Source organism: Macaca fascicularis, chromosome 1 (genome assembly GCF_037993035.2).
Source record: "Macaca fascicularis isolate 582-1 chromosome 1, T2T-MFA8v1.1".
In the NCBI taxonomy this organism is placed as follows: domain Eukaryota; kingdom Metazoa; phylum Chordata; class Mammalia; order Primates; family Cercopithecidae; genus Macaca; species Macaca fascicularis.
In genome coordinates this window covers 2,481,044-2,508,399 of record NC_088375.1, presented here as the reverse complement: position 1 = coordinate 2,508,399, position 27,356 = coordinate 2,481,044, and the positions used below count along the sequence as shown (strand labels likewise).

General features: G+C 43.7%; 1 protein-coding gene across 27 annotated transcripts in view; it reads left to right on the top strand.

Moving 5' to 3' along the window:
• CNST (consortin, connexin sorting protein) overlaps window positions 1-27,356 on the top strand; it is a 117,295-nt gene that overhangs the window by 61,500 nt on the left and 28,439 nt on the right. For 11 of the 27 annotated variants that reach the window (XR_012431070.1, XR_012431079.1, XM_015431166.4 and 8 more), the window contains 4 exons: window positions 5,546-5,751; window positions 16,594-16,624; window positions 18,720-18,806; window positions 19,567-19,681. Coding sequence is in view for 22 of the 27 variants with exons in the window: in XM_005539595.5 (XP_005539652.3) it covers window positions 5,546-5,751; window positions 16,594-16,624; window positions 18,720-18,806; window positions 19,567-19,681 (439 nt within the window). In the remaining 5 variants the exon portion in view is untranslated. Of the gene's footprint in view, window positions 1-5,545; window positions 5,752-13,793; window positions 13,904-16,593; window positions 16,625-18,719; window positions 18,807-19,566; window positions 19,682-27,356 lie in introns of those variants that run through there. The other 16 variants (XR_012431291.1, XR_012431295.1, XM_074032294.1 and 13 more) reach the window with 4 other exon arrangements.

Below are 27,356 nucleotides of genomic sequence, written 5' to 3'. Positions count from 1 at the left end.
TCCTCTCCCCCTCTCCCCTTCTCCCTCTGCTGAGTCTAGCTTTGTCTCCCAGGCTGGAGTGCAGTGGCCTGATCTCGGCTCCCTGCAACCTCCACCTCCCAGGTTCAAGCAATTCTCCTGCCTCAGCCTCCCAAGTAGCTGGAACTACAGGTGCGCACCACCATGCCCAGCTAATTTTTTGTATTTTTAGTACAAATAGGTTTTACCATGTTGGCCAGGCTGGTCTCGAACTCCTGACCTCAGGTGATCCACCCACCTCGGCCTCCCAAAGTGCTGGGCTTACAGACATGAGCCACCGTACCTGGCAGGTATGAGGCCTTTAAATAACCCTTCCCTATCCTCAAAAATGCCCGTCAGCTTAGTTTATGTCATCAGTAACACTGCAGGTTGAATATCCCTTATCCAAAATGCTTGAGATTGGAAGTGTTTCAGATTGCAGAATTTTTCTTTGGATTATGGAATATTTGCATGTATATAATGAGATATTTTGAGGATATGACCCAAGTCTAAACACAACTTTATTTATGTTTCATATACCCACCCTGTATATAGAGACTAAAGGTAGTTTTATGCAATATTTTAAAATAATTTTATGCATGAAATCATGCCTTGACTGTAACCTCTCATGTGAAGTTAGGTATAGAATTTTCTCCACATGACATCTTGTCAGCACTAAAGAAGTTTTAGGTTTTGGAGCATGTCGGATTTCAGATTTACAGATAAGGGATGCTTAATCTGTATCATCATAAATATAATAATTGCCACTCTTTACCTAGGCCTTGGTGTTTTCTGTGTGACATCTTTCCAGTCCCCGTTTTGACTGCAATAATTTTTTCAGTCAAATTGAATAAGACCTAATTTAAGACCTGTCAACTTCATTAAGCTCTAACATGGAGATGACAGTTTACGTGTACCTACTGAGGTTTTCAGAGGTGGGGTTTCTTTTTTTTTTTTTGAGACAGAGTTTCTGCTCTTGTTGCCCAGTCTGGAGTGCAGTGGCACGAGCTCGGCTCACCGCAATCTCCACCTCCCGGGTTCAAGCTATTCTCCTGCCTCAGCCTCCCAAGTAGCTGGGATTACAGGCATGGGCCACCGTGACAGGCTAATTTTGTATTTTTAGTAGAGACGGGAGTCTCTCTCTCTCTCTGCAACCTCCGCTTCCTGGATTCTAGCGATTCTCCTGCCTCAGCCTTCTTAGTAGCTGGGATTACAGGCATGCGCCACCACGCCCAGCTAATTTTTGTATTTTTAGTAGAGACGGGATTTCACCATGTTGGTCACACTGGTCTCGAACTCCTGACCTCGTGATCCGCCCACCTCGACCTCCCGAAGTGCTGGGATTGCAGGTGTGAGCCACCATGCCCAGCTGACTGCAATAATTTTTTATTCTCTTAATTGCTTACTAACTAGAGTACCAGCTGTGAGATTTTGCCCTTCAGCATCCAGTCACATCATATTCCCTGTAATGCAGAGAAATGGTTATATCCCTTAGTTATGTTCACAGATGGCAGATCAGTGCTAGATTATTAAAAGGAACATGAATGTCAGGGTGCATTCCTAGTGTTTTAAGGTAAAAGTCATTAAAGGATACTACTGTATTGTTTCACAAAATGCCTCTTGACCACTATCAGAGATAGATTCTAAGCTAAGTGGAGCAGTTACATGTTAGAACTGACACAGAATTTGGGTGGTGTGATCAATTGAATAAAATTTCTCAAGGTAATTTCCCCAGTCTTTGGCCCATGGTTATTATAAATAATTTTTAAAAACAAATAAAACCTCTTCACAGCTACTCGGGAGGCTAGGCAGGAGAACAGCTTGAACCCGGGAGGTGGAGGTTGCGGTGAGCTGAGATCGTGCCATTGCACTCCAGACTGGGCAACAAGAGCAGAAACTCTGTCTCAAAAAAAAAGAAACCCCACCTCTGAAAACCTCAGTAGGTACACGTAAACTGTCATCTCCATGTTAGAGCTTAATGAAGTCGACAGGCCTTAAATTAGGTCTTATAAATGTGCCTGTTACTGTCTTTAAATATTTATAAAATAGCATCATCAAGTTATTTAATGGGTAGTTTTAACTATAAGTCACTTGGCTTCCACAGATGACAATAAATAGAATTTTTTGTTCTTGTTAGCCGTATGGATTCATATGTGGCAACAGAAAGCTTCATTTATATTGAGTGAGATTTTGTAGGGAATTACATGGAGGCGGTATGTTTTCATTTGGTTCTTCTCCTTAACTGTAAATATATCTTGAAAACTTTTTGTGTATTAGAAGGAATTTTAGGTCAGACATGGTGGCTGGCGCCTGTAATCCCAGCATTTTGAGAGGCCAAGATGGGAGGACCAGTTGAGGCCAGAAGTTGAAGACAAGCCTGGGCAACATAACAAGACACAGCCCTCGCCCCCCAGAAAATTTAAAAATCATCCGGGCTTGGTGGTGTGTGCCTGAGGTTCCAGCTACTCGGGAGGCTGAGGTGGGAGGGTCAATCTGAAAAGACCACATATTGTATGATAAAGTATGAAAAAATATATACAAGCTCAATGATGTTCAAACCTACAGTATTGGTGAATAATAACCTAAGCAACTTAATACTCCAACCTAGTTCTTATAACTCAATTATTCACTGTGACATGAGTAATGTAAACTTTATTCGCTTTAACTACCCTTTCCTCTGAATCTTTGTCCTCAAATTGGACTTGTCTCAGAACTGCTTTACCCATCTTGTGACCTTTTTCATTTAAGTGACAATAAAGCTGTTTTTCAGGCTGAGACTTAGGAGCGCTCCTGCTTTTTGCATGCACTGTCTCATTTAATCCTCACAATACTATTATAAGGTAGATGCAATAGCCCCATGTTACAGAGGAAAAAATAGAGGATCAAAGAGATTAACTTGCCAAAAGTACAGCTAATAAGTAGGTGGAGCAAGCTGGGAACTTAGGGCTGCCTTAATATCCATGTCCTTCTTCCAACTCTGGGCAACAGTTTTCTAATATGAGTTCTTTACCCCATTAATGTTGTGAAACTAAAAACACCATAATTTAAGTGGCTTAAAATTGCTAGTAACCAGAATATGGCTAAATGTTACTTTCCTATTTTGTATGTGCCTAAAGTAAAGTATATCCTTGGTCATTTCATAACATGTATAACAATTCGTGTGATTATTTGAGTCACGATGGAATTCTAAAAGCTTGGCAGAACTAGAAACAAGAACCTACTCGTTGGTAGGGAGTATTGCAGCATGCTCCTTGCAAGGACGTTCAGTTTTCTTGCCTGAAAAGCAAACACGCCACTATTTATATAGTCTACAGTCTAGGCAAGGGAGGAACAGTGGTTTTAAAAATATATCGAGAAAGGAATTAGAGGATACTTGTATTAGGTGGGTAACCTTACCTTCCATTGTCGTAAATAGGTGCTCAAGCTTCTTCACAGTAATGGTCTGCATTTCTCATATAGCAACATCTCTGGAGATTCTGAATGCTTTTGATGGTCAGAACTAGGAGGGATGGACCTGAGAACTTCTCTATGCAATCTCTTTGTTTTAGATAAGGAAACTACATAGGTCAGTGAGTAAAATGTCTAATCCAAGGTCTCTTGGAAAAATAATAGCAGAAAAGAGCTAGTCTCTTGCTCCTTTTCCAATGCTCTCTGATTTTATATTACTGTGTCCCAGCAAGGAATGTCATCTCGAGGTAAGATGGTTTTGTCTAGTAACAGTTATCTCTGAAGCTCATGTTGTTTAAGGCCTGACAGATAATCCTTTTGTAGTATGAGTCTTGTAAGTTTTGCTAATGTCTTCAATGATTTAGTGTGACCCATCTGAGCCTAGATCATATTTTCCTTCCCCTCCCTACACTTGGTGATTAAAGGACGATATTCTTTCTAATTGCCCGTTAGTCCCCTGCTGCTCTTGGAATCCTTAGACTTCTGTGGGCTTTTGGAACTTCTGCTGTTATGTTTCATGAATAATAGTCCCCCTTCTGTTAAAGTTTCTCTGGTTACATCATTTTATTTACCAATATATTGCTTTTTAATAAACTGTACATATCGGTAACATTGAATATTAAAGTAAGTGATCAAATGGATCAAGCAGGAAACTTGACCATTACAAACTGATGCTAACTAAATAACTGAGATAATCACAATGCAGGTTACCATTTTCATTATCCAGGACCCTTTTTTGATCTCCTTTAGGAAAGGGAGTCATCAATTCTGTCCTTTTTCCTTACCTTTGAAAGTTCATCCTTCTTTGGCAATAGTCCTCAAGGGTTTTATTTAGCTCCCTTTTACTAAAAACAAGCATTACAATATCTCATCTGTTTTTTACAAAGAAGCCTGGAGTAATACCCTGATAACTATAGGGGAATAATGTCATCAACAAAAGAATAGAATTTGGGAAGCTGACCTTATCACAGTCTGTATGAGATTAAATGTCTTGGGCATAGTAGTGTGGCTGGAGAAAAGGGAAAGAAAACACTAATTCTCTTAGTTTCTTTGTAGTTCTCCGTGGAAAACTCCTTTACCCACATTGGCACCCTTTTAGTCTTGCTGCTATGGTGGTTAGAAAATTAGAAAGCAGAAGAATCACCTATGTTTTTAGAAATACCCTAAAAAATGGCAGGCCATCACTGGGCCTTGTACTTCTAATGGCCAAAATGTATAGCGACATAAAGTATCTAGAAGACAATTCTCTAAAATCCAAGTAATCACTGTAGGTGATTTTTTAAAGAATCACAGCACGTGGAATTGTAGTGTTGAAGACACCATGCTGGATGTCACTGGAATAACCCCTGTACTGCCAGAGTTGATCTGAAGTAGAAGATGACATCTTATACCAATTACTGTCCTGCAACCTAGCATAATACGAGGCCGAATATCAGGTTCAGAGGAAAGTAACTTGACTTCAAGCTCATGTTATAGGGAAAGATATGGATTTTATTAGAGTAGGATGGGCTCTGGGCACGCTCTGCGGGGAGGACGGCTTCAGTCGTGGTATATACACATGATGGACTCTGGGCACACTCTGCAGGGAGGGCGGCTTCAGTCATGGTCATACACATGGTATTTCTGAAGAAGATCCTTTCCAAGGCAAACTAGCTAAAGGTACGCACATAGGCAGATAGTCTGTTAAATTTGAACATGAAAATTTAAACTGACACAGATTTCAGTGAAGGGTGAGGTTATAGTTTATAACAATGTTTAAGATTTGGTGTATTTCAGTAACTGTTAAGTATTTATTTATTAGTGATTTTTGAGAAGTTTGTGTTACTTCTTTTTATTAGGAAAAACATTTCACTAGCCATTAGGTCTGGCGTCTGAATTCCTGCTACTCTCCTAGCATCTAGAAGTATTTCTGATGTTATCAGAGTTTAATCAGAAAGGCTCAACTTCTTTAGCAGTTCCATGTGATTAACACATTTACCTTCCTGTTCAGGTCTCTTTTAGTTTGGGCAAGCCAGGGCATCAAACTATATGTAATCGTTTTAATGTGTTACACCATCATGGGAATTGATCCTAACGTAGGCATTTTCTTTACTTCTTAAAGGACTGTTTTCAGGAGATATTGCACCTTTAATGCAAGAAAAAATACTAAGTGCAGTCACACATGCTGTTGGTGTTGAAGAAGCTGCTGAAGTCAATGCTAATGAGCAGCCAGAGGCTCCGAAGCTTGTTCTGCAGTCTCTGTTTTCACTTATACGAGGTGAAGTTGAGCAGTTGGATTCAAGAGCACTTCCCCTTTGCCTTCATCAGGTACTCTGGTAAAGCCTTCACTTTCAGCCTCACAAAAATTCTCCTAGCAGCGTTTGGAATGATCTAAAATGCTGTCTTGGCTGGGCACGGTGGCTCACACCTGTAATCCCGAGGTGGGTGGATGGCTTGAGCTCGGGAGTTCGAGACCAGCCTGAGCAACATGGCGAAACCCCGTCTCTACAAAATATGCAAAAATTAGCCGGACGTGGTGGTGCACACCTCTAGTCCCAGCTACTTGGGAGGCCGAGGTGGGTGGATGGCTTGAGCTCGGGAGTTTGAGACCAGCCTGAGCAACATGGCGAAACCCCGTCTCTACAAAATATGCAAAAATTAGCCGGACATGGTGGTGCACACCTCTAGTCCCAGCTACTTGGGAGGCCGAGGTGGGTGGATGGCTTGAGCTCGGGAGTTTGAGACCAGCCTGAGCAACATGGCGAAACCCCATCTCTACAAAATATACAAAAATTAGCCGGACATGGTGGTGTGCACCTGTAGTCCCAGCTACTTGGGAGGCCAAGGTGGGACGATCGCTCAAGCCTGGGAGACAGAGGTTGCATTGAGCTGACATTGCACCACTGCTCTCAGCCTGGGAGACAGAGTGAGAGAACCTGTCTCTAAATAAATAAATAAATATAAAAATAAAAAATAAAATGCAATCTCTGTAATTGATTGTGTCCCACTCATCACTGGTGAGCCCAGGGGAAGGTGACCCTAGTGGGATATTTGGCATATTGCTAATTGATGGCCATCCCTTGGCCTTGGATAATCCATAGTTTAAACAATGGCTCACTTTTTAAGTCAGTAATTAAGCTGTGTACAGATAAATGTCAACATAGCAAGAGTTTGATAAGCATCTACCAGGTGCCAAAGACCCTGCTAGACACTGGGTGGACAAAGATTACTTAGCAGAATATGCCCTTCAGAGAGCCCCTGCAGAACAGGAGCAACAGTTATATAGATAAGTAGTTGTGGAATTTTGTATTCAGTGTTAGAGTAAACATAGTTAAAGATTCAGCAGCACAAAATGAGTGATTAATTCTGCCCTGTGGACACTTGGGAACAGAAGGTGACTCTTGAGCTGGGTTTTCCAGGCTTATTAGGTACTCAGTGGATTAACAGAATGAGCTGGTCCAGGAAGAGATCAGCCTGTGAGAGCTGTAGCTGGGATATTATTGGAGATGAAGATGGAAAACGAGGAGGTGAGATTGAAGAGCTGGTTTGACATTAAGGCTTTATTTTTAGGGACTGGGAACTTTTAATTATAAGAGTTCCTGAATCAAATTTGAATTTTAGAGAAAGAACTCTTCTGAGGATTAGGAGGGTACATATGTTAGAGAATGGAGAGCCTGGAGACTGGGGAACCTTTAGGCTAGTGATGAGGAAACTTTTTTTTTTTTACATAAGAGCTAATTCAGAAGAAATTAAGATATTTGAGCTGCATTTTATTTTATTTTTTATTGTATTTATTTATTTATTTTTGAGACAGAGTCTCACTCTGTTGCCCAGGCTGGAGTGCAGTGGCATGATCTCAGCTCACTGCAGTCTCCACCTCCCGGGTTCAAGCCATTCTCCTGCCTCAGCCTCCTGAGTAGCTGAGATTACAGGTGCCCACCACCATGACTGGCTAATTTTTGTATTTTAATAGAGATGGGATTTCACCACGTTGGCCAGGCTGGTCTCAAACTCCTGACCTCAGGTGATCCACCTGCCTCGGCCTTCCAAAGTGCTAGGATTACTGGCGCAAGCCACTGCACCCAGCCTGCATTTTATTTTTACATAAAATGAAAATAACTGGTACATGGGAATGGCGAAAGTGATTGACTTTTATAATGAGAAATTAATACTTTTTAATTTTTAACCCATTTCCCATTTAGAAAAACAAAAGTGCAGCTGGCTGCAAGTGCCCAGTTTCACATAAACATGTTCTTCCAGGCTGAAGCAAATCTGACTCATTGTCAATGTGAAAGTAAAATAGAAAGACTGTTATTGGAGTTATTTCTAAACAGAATTTGTGTCTAATACTAATGTAACAAAAATGGATATGATGTTACATTAGGATTGGAGACAAGAGTATTCTCAGGGCAAACAGAAAATGGGATAAAAAGTAAAGTAGGCTGGGCACGGTGGCTCATGCCTATAATCCCAGCACTTTGGGAGGCCAAGGTGGGTGGATCACGTGAGATCAGGAGTTCGAGACCAGCCTGGCCAACGCAGTGAAACCTCATCTCTTTAAAAATACACACACACACACACACACACACACAAATTAGCCAGTCATGGTGGCACGTGCCTGTGGTCCCAGCTACTCAAGAGGCTGAGGCAGGAGAATCACTTGAACCCAGGAGGTGGAGGTTGGAGTGAGCCGAGATTGCACCACTGCACTCCAGCCTGGGTGACACTGTCTCAAAAAAATAAAAAGGAAAATAGGACCAGGCACAGTGGCTCATACCTGTAATGCAGCACTCTGGGAGGCCAAGGCAGGCAGATTGCTTGAGCCCAGGAGTTCAAGACTAGCCTAGGCAACATGGAAACCTTGTCTCTACAAAAAAATAAAAAAAATTTAGCCAGGCACGGTGGTGTGCACCTGTAATCCCAGCTACTGAGGAGGCTAAGGTGGGAGGATTGCATGAGCCCAGGAGTTTGAGGCTGCAATGAGCCATGATTCCACCACTGCACTCCAGCCTGGGTAACAGAGTAAGATCCTGTCTAAAAACAAACAACAACAACAAAGTAAAATGGGTTTTGTCCCAATTCAGGAAAATGTATACTCTTACAAATTTGTATTACCTCCTTTATGAACGTGAAGAATGCCTTTGAGGAGATGTATACTCCTTCTGGCCTCTAAGCTGTCACGAACTCACCATTGTTGGGCAGCACCAACAGCAAGGCAGCTTTCTAATCACTCAGCTTTCTTTTTTTTTTTTTTTGAGACGGAGTCTGGCTCTGTCGCCCAGGCTGGAGTGCAGTGGCCGGATCTCAGCTCACTGCAAGCTCCCCCTCCCGGGTTTACGCCATTCTCCTGCCTCAGCCTCCCGAGTAGCTGGGACTACAGGCGCCGCCACCTCGCCCGGCTAGTTTTTTTGTATTTTTTAGTAGAGACGGGGTTTCACGGTGTTAGCCAGGATGGTCTCGATCTCCTGACCTTGTGATCCGCCCGTCTCGGCCTCCCAAAGTGCTGGGATTACAGGCTTGAGCCACCGTGCCCGGCCTAATCACTCAGCTTTCATTGCATTTGAACAGTGGATTGCACGGCGATCTTTTCTCTCCTGAGAAAGATGAGAGAATACAGTGGTGGTTTAAAAGTATGGGCTTTGGCCCTACCACAAGCTAAGTGGCTTTTGGTTTCCTTTTGTAAAGTAATAAAGGATTAAATGAGATGATGCATGTAAAAGCACTTAACATATGTGTGACGTACAGTAAAAGCCAAAGAAATATTAAACATTTAAACTCTATTCTTACTGTCACTAATTCAGAGATTGCTCATTGGAAATCAAGGCTGGGGATCAGCAAAGAAATACTGATGCCATTAGAAAGCTGAGGCATCAGGGTGACAAGGTTCGGTTGATGGTTGCCTCCTCAGCCCAAGAAGACAGAATACCCTGTCACCTCCCAAGGGACACACACATCAGGGAGGGATGGAGGCATACTTCATTCATTTTAGTAATTCCCAGCACATCACACGATAGATTTCACCTAGATTTGCCAGTTGTTAACATTTTTATCAAATTTTTGCTGTTTTTTTCACCTGAGACTATAGGCACTCACCACTGTGCCCAGGTAATTTTTGTATTTTTAGTAGAGACGGGGTTTCTTCATGTTGGCCAGGCTGGTCTTGAACTCCTGACCTCAGGTGATCCACCCGCCTCGGCCTCCCGAAGTGCTGGGATTACAGGCGTGAGCCACCGCGCCCAGCCTTTTTGCCCTTGCCCTTTCTCTTGTGCACTTACACGTATTTTTTCCATTGAAACACTTGAAAGTAATTTGCATTATGACATTTCGCCCCTAAGTATTTGTACATAAATCTCCCAAGAAGAAGGATACTCTCCTATATAATATAGAAGGCCATTATCAACCCCAAGAAATGAGTCACTGATGCAGTAAAATTATTTAATATACAATCCCCAAGTAGTTCCACAAATGTTCTGTGTAACTGTTTTCCCCCAATGCAGGATTCAGTGTGGGATGACATATTGCATTCAACTGTCAGTATTCATTAGTCTCCTGTAATCCAGAATGCTCCCTGCTTTTCTATCTGTATCAGTCTTTCTTTCTTTCACAATGACATTTATGAACAGTCTTAAGAATTCATGTAGAATGTCCCATAATCAGGATTTGTCTAATTATTTCTTTCTTTTTTTTTTTTTTTTTTTTGACATGGAGTCTTGCTCTGTCCGCAGGCTGGAGTGCAGTGGCGTGATCTTGGCCCACTGCAACCTCCACCTCCTGGGTTCAAGCAATTCTTCTGCCTCAGCCTCCTGAGTAGCTGGGACTACAGGCCTGCGCCACCACGCCCAGCTGATTTTTGTATTTTTAGTAGAGATGGGGTTTCACCATGGTAGCCAGGATGGTCTCAATCTCTTGACCTCATGATCCACCAGCCTCGGCCTCCCAAAGTGCTGGGATTACAGGTGTGAGCCACGGCACCCAGCCTAATTATTTCTTTAAGATTTGATTGAGGTTAAACATTCTGGGCAAGAATTTACTTAGGTAACATTCCATACCCAATTCTTTCTTGAAGTGATTCTAATCTGGCTTTTGTTCCCACCACTCCCCCAAAATTGCATTGTAAAAGTCACCAGTGATCTCCATGTTGTTAAATCCAGTGGTCAGACCTCAGTTTTCATCTTACTGGAGCTATTGGAAACATCGAGTTGATCACATACTCTGTTTTGAAGGGTTTTGCTTATTTGCCTTTTGGGAGCTCTTTTCTTGGCTTTTACCTGTTACATCACTGGCCATGCCTTCTGTGGCTCATTTGCTGAGTTCCCATATTTTCCTTTTTTTTTTTTCCCACTCTGTCACGGCTCACTGCAGCCTCCATCTCACGGGTTCAAGCAGTCTTCCTGCCTCCGCTTCCCAAGTGGTGGGGACTGCAGGCACACGCCACCATGCCCAGCTAATTTTTTTGTAGAGACAGGAGACAGGCTTTTACCGTGTTGTCCAGGCTGGTCTCGAATTTCTGGCCTCACGTGATCCTCCCACCTTGGCCTCCCAAAGTGCTGGAATTTCAGGCATGAGCCACAGCGCCCAGCCCTAATTTTTAAACACTGGGATGCATCAGAGTTCAGTTCTTGACTCTCTTCTCATTCTGAGTTTACTTGCTGGGTGTTTTCATCCAACCCTGTAGGTTTGTCTTTTTTTTTTTTTTTTTTTTTTTTTTTTTTTTTTTTTTTTTTAAGACGGTGTCTCACTGTGTCGCCCAGGCTGGAGTGGCACAATTTTGGCTCCCTACAACCTCCGCCTCCCGAGTTCAAGAGATTCTCCTGTCTCAGCCCCCCAGCTAGCTGGGATTACAGGCACGTGCCACCACACCTGGCTAATTTTTGTATTTTTAGCAGAGACGGGGTTTCACAATGTTGGCCAGGCTGGTCTCAAACTCCTGACCTCAGGTGATCTGCCCGCCTCGGCCTCCCAAAGTGCTGGGATTACAGGTGTGAGCCACTGTGCCCGACCTGTCCTATTTCTTTTCTGAACTCCAGACTTAACTACCAGCTACCCAAGATGTCGCATGGGCATTTCAAACTTAAGATTTACAAAATCAAACTTTGATTTTCTCCCATATCTACTGCTTTCCTGGTCTTACCTCTCTTGTTAAATGCCAACTTCATCCCTCTAGTTGCAGAGACCAGATGCCTTGAAGTCGTACTTTATTTACTTTTCCCTGCATCCAAATCCAATCCAACAGCAAATCCTGCAGATCTACTTCAAAATATACCCAGAACTACTTCTTCCCTCTTTCACTACTACCATTTCAGTACAGGACACCATTAAATCTCATCCAGATTCTTGCAGTAAATTTCTCACTCTAGAGACCTTTCTGCCTTCACTCTTCCTTCCACTTAGTGCTTTCCCTCTCCATGACAGTCACTGTGATGCAGATGAAACATAAGTCAGATCTTGTCACTCCACTGTTGAAAGCCCTCCAATGGCTTCCCTTCTCATTTAGAATAAAAACCAAAATCCTTACCATGGCCTACAAGGCCCTACATGATCTGGTCCTGTTAGCCTCCTCGATCTTCATTACTAAGATTCTCCTTAACTCACTCCTTTCCGGGTTCACTGGCCTTCTGACAGCTCCTCAGATATACCAAGAATTTCCTACGTCAGGTCCTCTGGTATCTCCTATCTACTCTTTCTCAGGAAGCCACTAGATGATGTGCTCCAGCAAAACAAGGGAGTAAACCAAGAAACAGGAAGGTGTGAGATACAGGAAACTGGGAATCCTACTCAGGAAGGAGGTGAAGGGAATCTAAGTGAAGGGAGATTTTAAGATGACAGCTGTATGCCAGGAAGGAGAGGGTCACCGGTCCTGTTTAGAGTGGATCACAAGAGTCTGGGGAGAGGCTTTTCTGTCGTTTTCCTGTTTGTAGAACTGTTGGACTCCTTAAAGCATAGACATGTAAAATTTGGATGAAAATAAGAACTAAAAGAAGACATAATTCCGGCATAAGGTAATAAAAGCATCTAGGCTAAAGTGGTGACAGTGGAAATGGAGAGGGATGGATTTGAGATCTTTGGAAGGAAAGATAACTGGGACTTAGTGTAGATTGTTGTATTAGGGTTCTCTTAGAGGGACAGAGCTCATAGGATATTTATATATGTCCTATATATATTTATATATATAAATGGGAGTTTATTAAGTATTAACTGGCATGATCACAAAGTCCCACAATAGGCTGTCTGCAAGCTGAGGAGGACAGAGAGAGCCGGTCTAAGTCCCAAAACTGAAGAACTTGGAGTCCGATGGTCGAGGGCAGGAAGCATCCAGCACGGGAGAAAGATATAGGCTGGGAGGCCAGGCCCGTCTCTCTTTTTCACCTTTTTCTGCCTGCTTTATATTCCCTGGCAGCTGATTAGATTGTGCCCACCAGATTAAGGGGGATCTGCTTTTCCCAGCCCACTGACTCAAATGTTCATCTCTTTTGGCAGCACCCTCACAGACACACCCAGGATCAATACTTGGTATCCTTCAATCCAATCACGTTGACACTCAGTATTAACCATCACAATTGTAAAACAGGAATAAAGGAGAAATCAGAGATGACTGTAGGATATCCAGTTTGGGGAGAATAGTAGTACCATTAACAGAAATAAGGTATTCGAGTGTGAGAACTAATTTTAGGAAAACTGTGGTTTAAAAAGTGGTATATAATATATAGAATAATATGTGCTAAAGGCCAATGGAAATACGACGACATATACTTATATTTTGAGCTCGTGGAACTCTTAAAAATTCTGTTTTAAAGTTCTTGTTCTTAGGTATGAGTGGTCTTTTTTACACTGACTTAGTTAATATGACTACAGATTAGCTTTAAATGTTTAACTGAAGTCATATGCTTGGGAGATGTTCGTATAGAAACGCAGGCCCTCCCTTGAGCCTCTTTTGTAAGTGAACGTGGGCAGAGCCCCCATGACCTAATCACCTCCCGGAGACCCCCTTCTTCACACTATCCCCTGGGAACTTGGTTTCAAAATATGAATTTGTGAGGGGGACACAAACATTGAGGCTATGGCCCTTCACAGTGTCTTTTTTTAGCGGGTTCCTGATTGGTAAAAGAAGGAAAACCAGGATCACCTTACAACTGTTGCCTTCCCAGCAGTTTTCAACTTTGTCACATGATTATACTCTGCACCTTGCAATTCATTCCAAATCAGACTCAAAAACCATTTTAAGCACTTACTGCAGTGTGCTGGGCATTATGCTAGATATACATTCTCTCTTTCTTTCTTTTTTTTTTTTTAATTTGTATTTAGTTATTTATTTTAATTTGCTTCCTGTACCTGGGCAGCAAACACAATCTCTGTTTCAATCCTTATGGCAGCCTTGTTTTATACACCTCTGCAGCTGTAAAAACTGCATTACTGTCCCTGTTTTGAGATAAGAAAGTTGAGGCTTGAGATGCAAAATGACATGTCCGGGATCACACAGCTGGTAAGTGACAGGGCTTGGACTAAAACACAGGCCATTCACCTCCAACCCCATGTTCTTTCTGCTCTACTGGGCTAGCTTTCAGATTTAGAAATATGCTTCAAAAAAAGTACATCTTCTCTTCCTGCTAGACTTGCAAGGGGGAGATTTTTAAAGGGGAAATACTTTGTGTATTTATTTCTCAGGATGACTTTTTACCTGGAAATGTCTTTTACTTTTACTTTTTTACTTTTGAGGCACTGGTTTCATAACCTTCTCTGCAGTTACTTTATGGTATTAGAACTGCTACAGAAGCCTGCAAGCTAATTGAACATTGTATCTCTGCAGCGCCAAGAAATCTGGTTACATAATAGTTATGGACCCCATCAAAACTCCTCAAATAAGAGCTATTTATAAATAACCATGTGCCAATTGTGTGCAGATGCAAAAAGACAAGAAAAATGGCTTTGAAGGGCCAGACATTTTATTTTAATGGGCAACCTGAAACTATATCTCATACCATGTATAGAAAGGAAACTGTGTAATACCATAGATGTTTTCATTGGGAGTTTGTACTTGAAATGTTTTTTTCTTTGTTTTTTTGAGACAGAGTTTCACAGTGTCACCCAGGCTGGAGTGCAGTGGCACAATTTTGCCTCACTGCAACCTCTACCTCCCAGGTTCAAGTGATTCTTCTGCCTCAATCTCCCAAGTAGCTGGGAATACAGGTGCACGCCACCACACCCAGCTAATTTTCATGTTTTTAGAAGAGACAGGGTTTCACTATGTCGGCCAAGTTGATGTCAAACTTCTGACCTCAAGTGATCTGCCTGCTTCAGCCTCAAAGTGCTGGGATTATAGGCATGAGCCGCCATGCCCGGCTCTGTAATTGCAGTGTCATCATTGATTTCAGTTAGGTGTAACGCACTGGTATGCTGGAACCTGCTAGTACTGACATATGAGAACCATGTTTAGTGACACCCATCACATTGGTGGCTTGACATCGGCCATGGTGGGAGTATTGACACCACTGAGATGAGCAAACACTGCAAGCCGGGGCTCTCCCCAGCACTCTGGAGACTGTTAAACATTAGCACACTGCTGGTTACACCATTATATGAAATTCTCATTTTGTAAGCTAAAGGAATGATTGACGATTGGCAGTTTGACTTGGTTCATACTACTTTTAAAATGTATTATTAAAAAAATAAGCTGGTAAAAGATAACCAGGTTCTTAAAAATCAGTTTGTCCCTTTCAAAATCCTTAATATAACATAAATATGGAATCAAACTTTGTATTAACTGAAAACTAAACATTTATAGAGATGATTGAGTCAGTCATCTACATTGCTGATGGAAAAAATGTCACATTTGTAGGATTTAAACTAGGCAAATATTTTCCTTTAAAAGTGTGCTGTTTCCCCTGGGGGATTTGGGAAAAACCATTCCTTTTTATTGCTAGCTTATAGCTTTGACAAGTACTTTATTACTCTTTGCCTTGGCAGTTTACCTGGAAAATGGAGATCGTGATGTATAAAGGTTATACCTTTTTTTTACTAGAGACAATCTGTGGAAACTGTTTTTTGGTTGTTTTGGTTTTTTTGGGGGGGGGGGTTTCTTTTTTTGAGATGGAGTTTTGCTCTTGTTGCTCAGGCTGGAGTGCAATGGCACGATATCAGCTCACTGCAACCTCCGCCTCCCGGGTTCAAGCAATTCTTCCGCCTTAGCCTCCAGACTAACTGGGATTATAGGCATGAGCCACCACGCCTGGCTAATTTTTGTATTTTTAGTAGAGATGGGGTTTTACTGTGTTGGTCAGGCTGGTCTTGAACCCTTGACCTCAGATGATCCACCCGCCTCGGCCTCCCAACGTGCTGGGATTACAGGCATAAGCCACCGTGCCCGGCTAGAAACTATTTTAAAAATACAGAGTTTATGCAATATTTCAGTGAATATTTTTAGTTTTAGTGATCTGTTCATAAATGTCATATCTAAATAAAGATCTAAAAATATCCCTAAGTTTTTAGAATCAAAGAATCTTTAAGTGTAAAGATATCTTAGAATGAATCTGGTAACTGACAAGCCTGAACTGAGACCAGCTCCTGAGTCTCGGAACTCTTTATCTAGTGTTCTTTACCATGTGCAGCACTGTTAGCGCTTGGCCTGGCCTTTTCTTAAATATCAGACCAGACCAAAAAGTCAGTGTCCTGTGACATCCTCAGCCAGTAGTTTGTGAAATAGGAATGAAATAAATAGGATGTTGAGGTCTCACGTGACTTGACATATTTCTACTTTTTATTTATTTATTTATTTGCTTCACAGCATTTGAAAGGAATATTTCTCCTTTTATTTACAATAAACAATCGTTTTTTCATTTGTGTTATATTTTTGTATGTCTGTAACATTTTTCTCATTCTTTAGAGTTCTAAACGCTAATGAATCAGGGAAATTTGCTTTGACTTGAAGTAGAGTAGGAAGAATGATATGTAAACACCAAAGAACGTCTCTGCTTTGCGTGAGATGAGTAACTTAAGAATTGCATCCTGTGCCTACAGTCAGATTTCTTCTGAACTGGTGAATGTAGTTTAAAAAAAGAGTTTTCTTAGTTTGATACCAAAAACATTTAGAATTTCAAGATCTTAATTTGTTTCAAATTTGTCTTCTCATCCAAGTGTTCATTTAATTTTCTCTGTTTTTTTCTTTGTTTTTAACAGATAGCAGAGTCCTATTTCCAGGAGGAGGACTGTATCCTTTTCTTAATTACATGAAGAAATTTTTAGAACTCTTAGAGAACCATTCATTTTTTTTCATTGAAGTATATTTTACATGTAATAGAATATACAGATCATATGGTTTCAGTGGTTTTGACGGTTGTATGTGCCCACATAACCACCTCAGAAAGCAACGTGTAGGAAATTTCTGTCACTCCACAAAATTTCCTAGAACCATCCAAAGTTTACCTTCATAAATGGGCCTTAATTTTACTAAAGTAAGTATTTGTATTTATTTTTCGAAAGAAAAGTTGTATTATTTTAATTATTTTTATGTACAGAACACTCAACAGTGTACATTTAACCCAGTTTAGTGGCAAGTTCTTTAGCCTTTGCCTTTTCGAGCTTGGCGATGCAAGCCACAGACTTGGGACCGGGGACATTGCCGCCCCAGTGACGGCGGATCTCATAGTATCTGTCGTTGTCATTGGTTCTGATAGCTTCCACCAGCTCAGCCACAGCGCCTTTGCCTTCCGAGTTCACCTGTGTGACGGCGACAGTGGTACAGGTCTTCCTGTGGCCTAGACAGCCCAGTCTTGCCTTCTCCCTGATAGTGCTGTAAGGGACCCCCATTTTACAACACAGAGCAGGCAAGAAGACAGCCAGCTGGAAGAAGGCATTAGCTGAAGAGTGTATTTTGACCAAAAGCAGTAGATATCAAAGCTAGCTTGGTAGCAAGCGAGAGAGAGAGGACTTCTGAGTGATCATGAAGACAAAAAGCGAAACAGTGAGTTTTTCTCTTCCTTTTTTCTGGGTCGGCATTTAGAGCATTGCCCAGGGGAAGGTAGGCAGTTGGACAGCGTATCCTGACCTGACAAGAGGCAGATCTGTGTGACACAAATGCGAAGGTGAAAGCTCACAGGATCATTTACAAAGAAGTAGAATCACATGATGATGAGGGAAATCACTGTGGCAAGTTAATTCAGTGTTTACAAAAGACCATGTAAGTTTTTGCTCTGTCATTGTTTAGGCCTGTGATCCTTTGGTCTTGCGGGAGAAAAGCATTCTCTCGCAATAATAAGGGAAATTATAAGGATAATAAGGATCAAGGTGACTTGGAACAGAAACACTGGACCAGAGAGTCACATAGGTGCTTGACAGAAAGTAAGGAGAGAAATAAAAAAGGAAACATGTAGATTCCAGGATTCCATGTGGTCCTGTTTCCTTAAATTACTTTTGGTTGACTCTGCAAGCAGACCTTCCTTGAGCATTAAAACCTTCTTTTAGTTTCTGTTTGCTGATAGTGTGGAATCCAAGTAGCTATTGCATAATATGCCACATTAAAATTTACCTGCTTCAAAACCGAGAAACATTACTAGGCTGGGCGAGGTGGCTCATACCTGTAATCCCAGCACTTTGGGAGGCTGAGGCAGGCGGATTGCTTGAGGTCAGGAGTTCAAAACCAGCCTGACCAGCATGGTGAAACCCCATCTTGACTAAAAATACAAAAATTAGCTGGGCATGATGGTGCACGCCTGTAATCCCAGCTATTCTGGAGGCTGAGGCAGGAGAATCACTTGAATCCAGGAGGGGGAGGTTGCAGTACACCAAGATCGCACCACTGCACTCCAGCCTGGGTGACAGAGGGAGACTCTGTCTCAAAAAAAAAAAAAAGCTGGACGCAGTGGCTCATGCCTGTAATCGCAGCACTTTGGGAGGCTGAGGCAGGCAGATCAGGAGGTCAGGAGTTCGAGACTAGCCTGGCGAATATGGTGAAACCCTGTCTCTACTAAAAATACAAACAAATTAGCCAGGCGCCATGGTGAGCACCTGTAGTTTCAGTTACCCGGGAGGTGGAGGCAGGAGAATCACTTGAACCTGGGAGGTGGAGGTTGTAGTGAACTGAGATTGCACCACTGCACTCTAGCCTGGGCGACAGAGCAAGACTCCATCTTGAGAAAAAAAAAATGAGAAACATTATTATAGACATGTTTAAATTTAAAAGTATTTAGAGTCCTCTCATGTTTTAGTAAGCTGCAAATTTCTCAACATCTATAGGACATTGTTCTTCAAATAGGGGAATAATGTAAATAGTCTGGATTTCTCTTTTCCTTAAATGTTCTATTCAGATGAGAAAGCAATGAAATTCATTCAGCTAGAACGATTGTATCATGAGCAATTGCTTGCAAATCTTTCTGCCATTCAAGAACAGTGGGGTAAGTACAGACCAACATGGCATGTGGAATTAGCAGTAATCCAACAAGTCACTGTCTACAAAATTAACATATTTGACCTGATTTTATAAATCAGAAAATAGATGTTTCCATAGACAAGTTAATGTTGCAAAGAAAATAGCTTTTTTTTTTCTTTTTTTGAGATGGAATCTCCCTCTGTCCCCCAGGCTGGAGTACAGTGGCGCGATCTCAGCTCACTGCAAGCTCTGCTTCCCGGGTTTACACCATTCTCCTGCCTCAGCCTCCCGAGTAGCTGGGACTACAGGTGCCCACGACTGCGCCTGGTTAATTTTTTGTATTTTTAGTAGAAACAGGGTTTCACACATGGTCTCGATCTCCTGACCTCGTGATCCGCCCGCCTCGGCCCCCCAAAGTCCTGGGATTACAGGCGTGAGCCACCATGCCCGGCCAAGAAAATAGCATTTTTACCACAAGTCTGTTCTATTGTGAGAAGACTTTTTTCTTTGTATTTTGCTCTTCATATCAATGCCAAGAAAAGAAGACTTGCAACTATTTGCATTTTTCCTAATCACATTTCATGCCCTACTGGCTCATTTCGTCTCTAGGATGATATTTACTTACACTGAAAAGTAATAAGTTAGCTATTTCTAACTGTTGGGTTGTTAGAGAAGATAATTTTGCAGGCAAATCTTTATGAGTGGTGCTAGTTAACTGTTTTTGTTTTTTTTGCTCCTAAATATGTTTTGTAAGAGCCAGTGACTAACAAATACTTTAAATTTAGAAACAAAATGGAAAACTGTGCAACCACAGACAGTCACGCCTCTAAGGAATTCAGAAAAGGGATTTAATGGTGAAGATTTTGAACGGCTTACTAAAATTTGTGCAACACATCAAGAGTAAGTATATCAGAATTTCGTTAGAGTGAGTTGGAGTAGAATATTGAAGAAGCATTATAGCATTGAGTATCCATTTCTTTAATGTTTTCAACTGGAGACATTAAGATTGGCATAATATAATTATTGCAAAGCTCTGGTATTGGTTCAAACCCGGGGAACGCGTCAACAGAGGACACAAGGCCGTGTGGAGCAACACGCTGTTTTAATGAGCACGTGGGTGCAGACGGGCTGAGGCCTAAGATGGCGTCAGCACCACGTGAGGATGGGGCCGGAGTTTTACGGTCTCCTGTAAACAGGAAGTGTCCCTGTCTGATGTAACTGCTACGTGGTACCCGGATGGCCTCTCTCCATCCTCAGGGATACGTGTCTTCCCGCCAGCCCTCTTCCTGCTTCTGCTGTCTCACTGACGCACACTGCTGGCGGAAGTGGCCTTGTGCCTTGGGACTGGGCCTAACTACTTCAGGCATAACATAGGGGGTGGCGTGGGCACCTCAGAAACAAAAGAGAAAACTTAATTTTGGGGATTCTTGAGAGATGGGTTGGCATCCACCGTGCCGTTGTAGCAGGAGCATCGTCTGGATCGTCTGGTGGTTTACTGTGGTTTCAACAAGAGCTTTAATGGCTTTATCACTGGGATAACACAGGGGAGAAACAGGAGGACCCCAGTGGTGAAGATGTCCGTCCCTACCAGCGTTTTACATCCTCCTAAATTAGAGAACCACCCCCTAGAAGGTTTGCCGGGTCCCATCCCTTCCAGGTTGGGACTGGTCCATGGGCTACTTTTCCGATGTTTGAGGCGATTTCTAGAACCACTTTTCCGTTATCGTCTATGTTAAGACAGCAATTGGAGATACTAAACTCACCACAGACCCCACCCTCTTCTGCTAGTGTCTAGTGCCAGCCTGTGTTGATAAATTGCCGTGTGCATTTGGTTTTGTTGTTGCGTGAGCATTTCCAGGGCTGAGGCGGTTTGGTTGGTGATGGTCTCTAGAGCAGCCTGTGGTCTGATTATTCTATTTAGCATGTATATGGGATGACCCTGTGAACCATCCTCCGCCCAGGTGGCAGGACTGTAATATTCGATGATCCATTGCGGAGGCCACTCGTCCTCTTGCCATCTTTGGCTTCCTCCTACCTTTAAGGACTGTTTTTCTCTGGTTATCATACACAGGGACTCTGAGGGTGTTGCCCGCCTGCTTTGGAAGTAAAAGGAATCCGGGTTTAATTGTGGCTAGGCAGCAAGTACCTTGCCAGTGATAAGGTAGCCATGAGTAAGCCTGGGTTCCACATAGCCACAGAATCCATCAGGGGCAGTCCATCGTAGGCTGGTGTTCATGGTATTGTCGCATAGTGCACTTAGGCGGGGGTGTGCGGCCGAAGGGTTAGTGGTGTTCGTACAGTTCCAGGCCTTTGTCGACGAGACGCAGTTGAGGTAGCTTAAGTTAGAAGGAGACCAGGCTCCGGGGGGTAACCTTGGCCACCACTCAGCTGTGGAGGTGTTGACTGTTAGGGTTTGGTGACAGGGGTTTCGCCTAGGGCGCGGTGGGTTTTATCAGTCCACTTGTGGGATGTTCTCGCCATCCCTCTTTTTTTTTTTTTTTTTTTTTTTTGGCACGGAGTCTTGCTCTGTTGCCCAGGCTGGAGTGCAGTGTCACGATCTCGGCTCACTGCAAGCTCCGCCCCCGGGTTCATGCCATTCTCTTGCCTCAGCCTCCCGAATAGCTGGGACTACAGGTGCCCGCCACCATGCCCGGCTAATTTTTTTTGTATTTTTAGTAGAGACGGGGTTTCACCGTGTTAGCCAAGATGGTCTTGATCTTCTGACCTCGTGATCCACCCATCTCAGCCTCCCAAAGTGCTGAGATTACAGGCGCAAGCCACTGCGCCCGGCCCTCGCCATCCTTCTTACTGGGTTGGTAGGTGTCCAGGACTGCGGGCGTTCCTGAGGAGTGAAAGTGAGGCTGGGGTTTTGAAATGCTAGTAATTAAGGGGGAATGTCTGTGCCGTGCCACAGCCACTGTTCACTCGTACGAGCTCCCCCACACACCCAGCGATTGGACACATTCGTGATGAGCCAGATGCGCTTTCCTAGATCTACAGACAGGTTTTTTTCTGGCTTGAGAAGGGATACGTCTGCTTGTAGTTTTTATATAGAGGGATGGAAGTACCACGGGTGATTTTCAGGGGTAGTTGTTGGTTTTGAGGCTTTTGCTTTGGCTGTAGTCTGTTCTCTCTTTATGTCCTCGAGCACTTGAGTGTTTATTCCCCATTGTCCAATTTTGGTGAAACAAAGCCAGTGCTTCCCTTTTGGACATATAGCCCCATTACAACTGCGAGATACTCCTAGATTTTTTACTTTATAATAACTCTTTCCTGATTCAACACATTCCTCGACTAAGGTTCCCCAACAGGATCTTTCTGTATGAGTATGGTGATGAAGGACTGTTGACGTGAGTATGCTGAGTGAAGAGTGTGGTGATGAAGGACTGTTGACATGAGTATGCTGAGTGAAGAGTGTGGTGATGAAGGACTGTTGACGTGAGTATGCTGAGTGAAGAGTGTGGTGATGAAGGACTGTTGACATGAGTGTGGTGATGAAGGACTGTTGACATGAGTGTGGTGATGAAGGACTGTTGACATGAGTATGGTGATGAAGGACTTGACGTGAGTATGCTGAGTGAAGAGTGTGGTGATGAAGGACTGTTGACATGAGTGTGGTGATGAAGGACTTGACATGAGTATGGTGATGAAGGACTGTTGACGTGAGTATGCTGAGTGAAGAGTGTGGTGATGAAGGACTGTTGACATGAGTATGGTGATGAAGGACTGTTGACATGAGTATGCTGAGTGAAGAGTGTGGTGATGAAGGACTGTTGATGTGAGTATGCTGAGTGAAGAGTGTGGTGATGAAGGACTGTTGACGTGAGTATGCTGAGTGAAGAGTGTGGTGATGAAGGACTGTTGACATGAGTATGCTGAGTGAAGAGTGTGGTGATGAAGCACTGTTGACGTGAGTATGCTGAGTGAAGAGTGTGGTGATGAAGGACTGTTGACGTGAGTATGCTGAGTGAAGAGTGTGGTGATGAAGGACTGTTGACGTGAGTATGCTGAGTGAAGAGTGTGGTGATGAAGGACTGTTGACGTGAGTATGCTGAGTGAAGAGTGTGGTGATGAAGGACTGTTGACGTGAGTATGCTGAGTGAAGAGTGTGGTGATGAAGGACTGTTGACGTGAGTATGCTGAGTGAAGAGTGTGGTGATGAAGGACTGTTGATGTGAGTATGCTGAGTGAAGAGTGTGGTGATGAAGGACTGTTGACGTGAGTATGCTGAGTGAAGAGTGTGGTGATGAAGGACTGTTGACGTGAGTATGCTGAGTGAAGGATTGTCGCATCTTTCCTCCGTGGTGGAAAGACCGATAGCGCCCACAGCAGCTCTGAAGGGCTGTTGTGGACAGCAGGGCAGCTGCTGATGGTGTAAGGATCATGGTGAGGGATATTCCTGAATGAAGACTTCTGGTTGGAAGTGAGGCACAGCATCCGGTTGGGTAGATATAGGCCATATCTGGAAGCAGGTGTTTAGTCTTCCTTGTGTTTTGGTTTTAAGAAGAAGAAAATGTTTTGGTTAATTTCAGCTTGGTAGGAGAAATTGGCCTGGACAACCACTTATCTGTTAATGTTTTGGAGGAAGAAGTAGCCTTGGGGGTGAATTTGACCCTGGTACGATGGACTCAGTCGGGGAGTCCTTGGACTCTCACTGCTGTTGGCGTGCTGAGTATTACCGTGTAGGGGCCTGTCCACTTCGGTTGTAGCTTTTTGTGAGGGTCGGGTTGGCTGATAAACACGTCGGTGCCTGCAAGACAGTTATGCTGAGAGGACAAGAGGTGTCGGCAGGGAGAGGCGTGGCCTCGTTGGCTGCTTCATGAATGAAAGTCTGTCTGGATTAAGGAGGGGAGGTAATTCCCGAGTGGCTCAGAGTCTGGTAAGGGTGGAGGCCCTGAGACAAAAGCTCGTCCATACATGATTCCAAAGGAACTATAAAAAGAGGGTGCTTTTGGTGTTGCACGAAGTCTCATGAGGGCGAAAGGGAGATTTCTCGGCCACGACTGGTGGGTTTCTAGAGCCAGCTTGGTGAGTTGGGCTTTAAGGACAGAGCTGACCTTTTCAACTTTGCCTGAAGATTGAGGCCTGTAAGGGGTATGGAGAACCCGTTTCATTCCTAAGGATGTAGAGACGCCTTGGGTAATTTGGCTGATGAAGGCAGGCCCATCATCCGACTCGATGGATATTGGGAGTCTGAAACAGGGAATTATATGCACCATGAGAGTTTGTATGACGACATTTGCAGCTTCTGAAGTTGTTGGGAACGCTTCTACCCACCCGGAGAAAGTACAGACAAAGACTAGAAGGTAGCGGAGCCGTTTATCAGGTGGCATGTGAGTGCATCTACCTGCCAATCTTGCCCAGGTTCTTCACCCTGGGCTTGGTGGTTAGAGAAAGGCGGCGGCCAGAGGGAGCCCTGGGGTGACACTGAGTGGCAGATAGAGCAGGACTGGGTGATCTCTCAAACACGGCTGGAAAGGTGAGGACAAGTGAGAATAGGGCGGAGACGTTGCAAGAGAGATTTGTAGCTGACCTGGAAAGAGTTGTGGAGGCTTTGGAGGATCGGCGTTGTTGGAGCGTGAGGAAGAATGAAGCGCCCCTCCTTGATGTACCACGGTCCTTGCTGTTGGAGGTTCTGGGCCGGGAAGTACTCCTTTTCTTCTGAGGAGTAAGAGGAAAGAACAAGGACAGGCACAGAAACTGGCCTTGCACGGTTGTGGGGCTCCTTGTTTGGCCACCGGATCTGCTAGCGCATTTCCAGCCGATACAGGATCGCCTGGGGTTTGGGGGCCTCTGCAGCGAATGATGGCAGCTTTCTGCGGGCACCTGGCAGCCCGAAGGAGCTTGCTGATGGGAGAGCCGTGTATGACAGGAGTGTTGTTTGCAGTTAGGAAACCTCTTTCTTTCCAGATGGACCAGTGTGAGTGCGCTGTGTGGAACACATAACGAGAATCTGAATATATATTGATCTGTTGCCCGGCTGCTAGAGTGAGAGCTCGAGTGAGGACGATGAGTTCAGCCTTTTGGGAGGTGGTGCCTAGGGGAGCGGATTGGCTTCACTAGTGTGGGTGGGTGACACTATAGCGTAGCCGGCATGTCGGCGTCCTTGGTGTAGGAAGGAGCTGCCAGCTGCAAACCAAGTAAAGGAGGCGTCTGGAAGGGGTTGATCTGTGAGGTTTGGAAAAGGTGTAAGAAAGGTTTGAACAGTGTCCACAGAAGTGTGCAGGGTCTTGGGAGGTAGTGGCTTCAGGTAAGAGCGTGGCCGGGTTTAGATGGGAGCTGGTTAGCCCGATGATTTGGGGGTTTCTATGAATAGAGCGTACAGTCGGAGGAGCCGTGGGGCAGACATGAGACAGTACACTGCGGTGAGCTAGCACATCTTGATGTTATGGGTTGAATAAACTGTTAGGTTGGCATGAAGGATAGTTTTAGACTTTCACAGGTGAGGACAGCAGCTGCCACCAGTGCTTGGAGACAGGCAAGCCGTCCGAGAACTGTGGTTTCGAGCTGTTTAGAGAGGTAGGCAGCAATCGGAGGGCGAGTCCCTTAGACTGGGTTAGAACACGTAGTGTAACTCCACGCCGTTCATTGAGATAGAGGGAGAAAGGTTTGGTGAGGTCTGAGAGAGTGAGGACGGGGGCTGAGGTGAGAGCCTTCTGGAGTAGATGGAAGGGTTGGGTAGTAGGCTGTGCAGGGTTTAAAGGCTCATGGAGAGGGCCTTTAGCAGCTTAGTGTAACAGTTTGGCAAGTAGAGCGAAGGAGGGAACCCAGAGCCTAAAATACCCCACTAGTCCTAGAAAAGAGAGAATTTCTTGCTTAGTTTGCGGAGGTAGGAGGGACTGGAGGAGGGATATGCGGTCGGTGTGAGCCCTCAGGTTTGCAGGGTAAGAGCTAGGCCAAAGGAGGTGACTGAGGGGTGCATATTTGTGCTTTCTTAGGGGAGACCCAATACCCCCACTCTGCCAGGAAATTGAAAAGAGAGATAGTATGGCCGTTGCAGTCTTTTTGAGAGAGGCTACACAGGAGCGTATCATCAACATATTGAAGGAAAGTGGACAGTTCTAGGAATAAGGTACAGAGGTTGTGAGCAAGGGCCCGGGTTTCAGCATCAGGTGCAAGGCTCTAGTATTGGTTCGAATCCCAAGACTGCACCAACAAACAGCACAAGGCCGTGTGGAGCAACACGCTGTTTTGATGAGCCCCTGGGTGCAGATGGGCTGAGGCCTAAAATGGCATCAGCCCCATGTGAGGAAGGGGCCGGGGTTTTATGGTCTCCTGTAAACAGGAAGTGTCCCTGTCTGATGTAACTGCTACGTGGTACCCGGATGGCCTCTCTCCGTCCTCAGGGGTAGGTGTCTTCCCACCAGCCCTCTCCCTGCTTCTGTTATCTTGCTGACGCTGACGAGCACTTGTCACACAAGTGGCCTTGGCCTTGGGACTGGGCCTGAGAAGGGAGGAGTTATTCACCCCCCCCCCAGGCTTTCAGGCCCCGGGGAGAATCTTTCATTTATAGGTTCCTTTCTCAGTTTTTGTTGAGTTTCTTACCCTGAACTCAATAAAAGGTCAACTTTATGTAGGTTCAAAAGATTCTTCTGATTAGATATTTTAAAATATAACTTCTGATTTTGATCTCTTTTTGATTAAGAGATGAGCAGTTCAGATGGACAGAACTGTGTATTAGGGCTTTTGATTCTACTCGCTAATGTTTCTGTGTTGCAGTAAAAACATGACATTTTTAAGAGTAGTCTGATGCTGGAAAGCTAATAGAATATAGTATCTAACCAAAATCTTGCGAAAGGAAAACTGCGTTTACCAGGTAATTTTCAGTTGCTTGAATTGTATCAAGGAGCTGGATTTTTTAAACTAAAGAATAATAATAATAAGGCACTTACTTTTTAAAAAAACATCCTTATTCAGAGATCCAGATTTCTGAGGACAAAGGGACACAGTAGTGTTTAAACTAGTGCAAATTTCTGGAATTTAGAACATGAATTCTCCATACAAAGGCTAAAAGACTTTCCATTCTATGGATAACTTTTTCTCCTTTTCTCTCAGAATCAATGAGAGTAAACTAAAGCTCTGTTTGTTAATAGTGAGGCAGTGCCAGGTAATTGTCACGTAGTTCATGCAGCAGGTAAAGAACTCACAAATATTTATTGAACATGACATCAGCATGGTGTCTTTATGCTTCAAAATTTAGATAATTCCCCCCATATCATTACTCTTAAATTTTTGAATATTTAAAAATATTTTCAAGTTATACATCAAGTGTACAAGCTTGATGAGTTTTTGCATAAACATATGTCTATGTGACTACCAGTCTGAGCAAGGTACAAGATACGGAACATTCCAGCCCCTCAGAAGGCTCCCTCGTGCACCTGCCAACTTCGTACCCACCCCCAATAGTAACCACTGTCTGGACTCTATATAACAATATATTTGCCTGTCCTATAATTGTATATAAATGGGATCATGCAGAATATAGATTTTTATGTCTAGATTCTTGCACCCATCAGTATGTCTTGTTCCATGTTGTTGCATGTAACAGTGGTTTGCTCTGTTTTATTGCAGTACA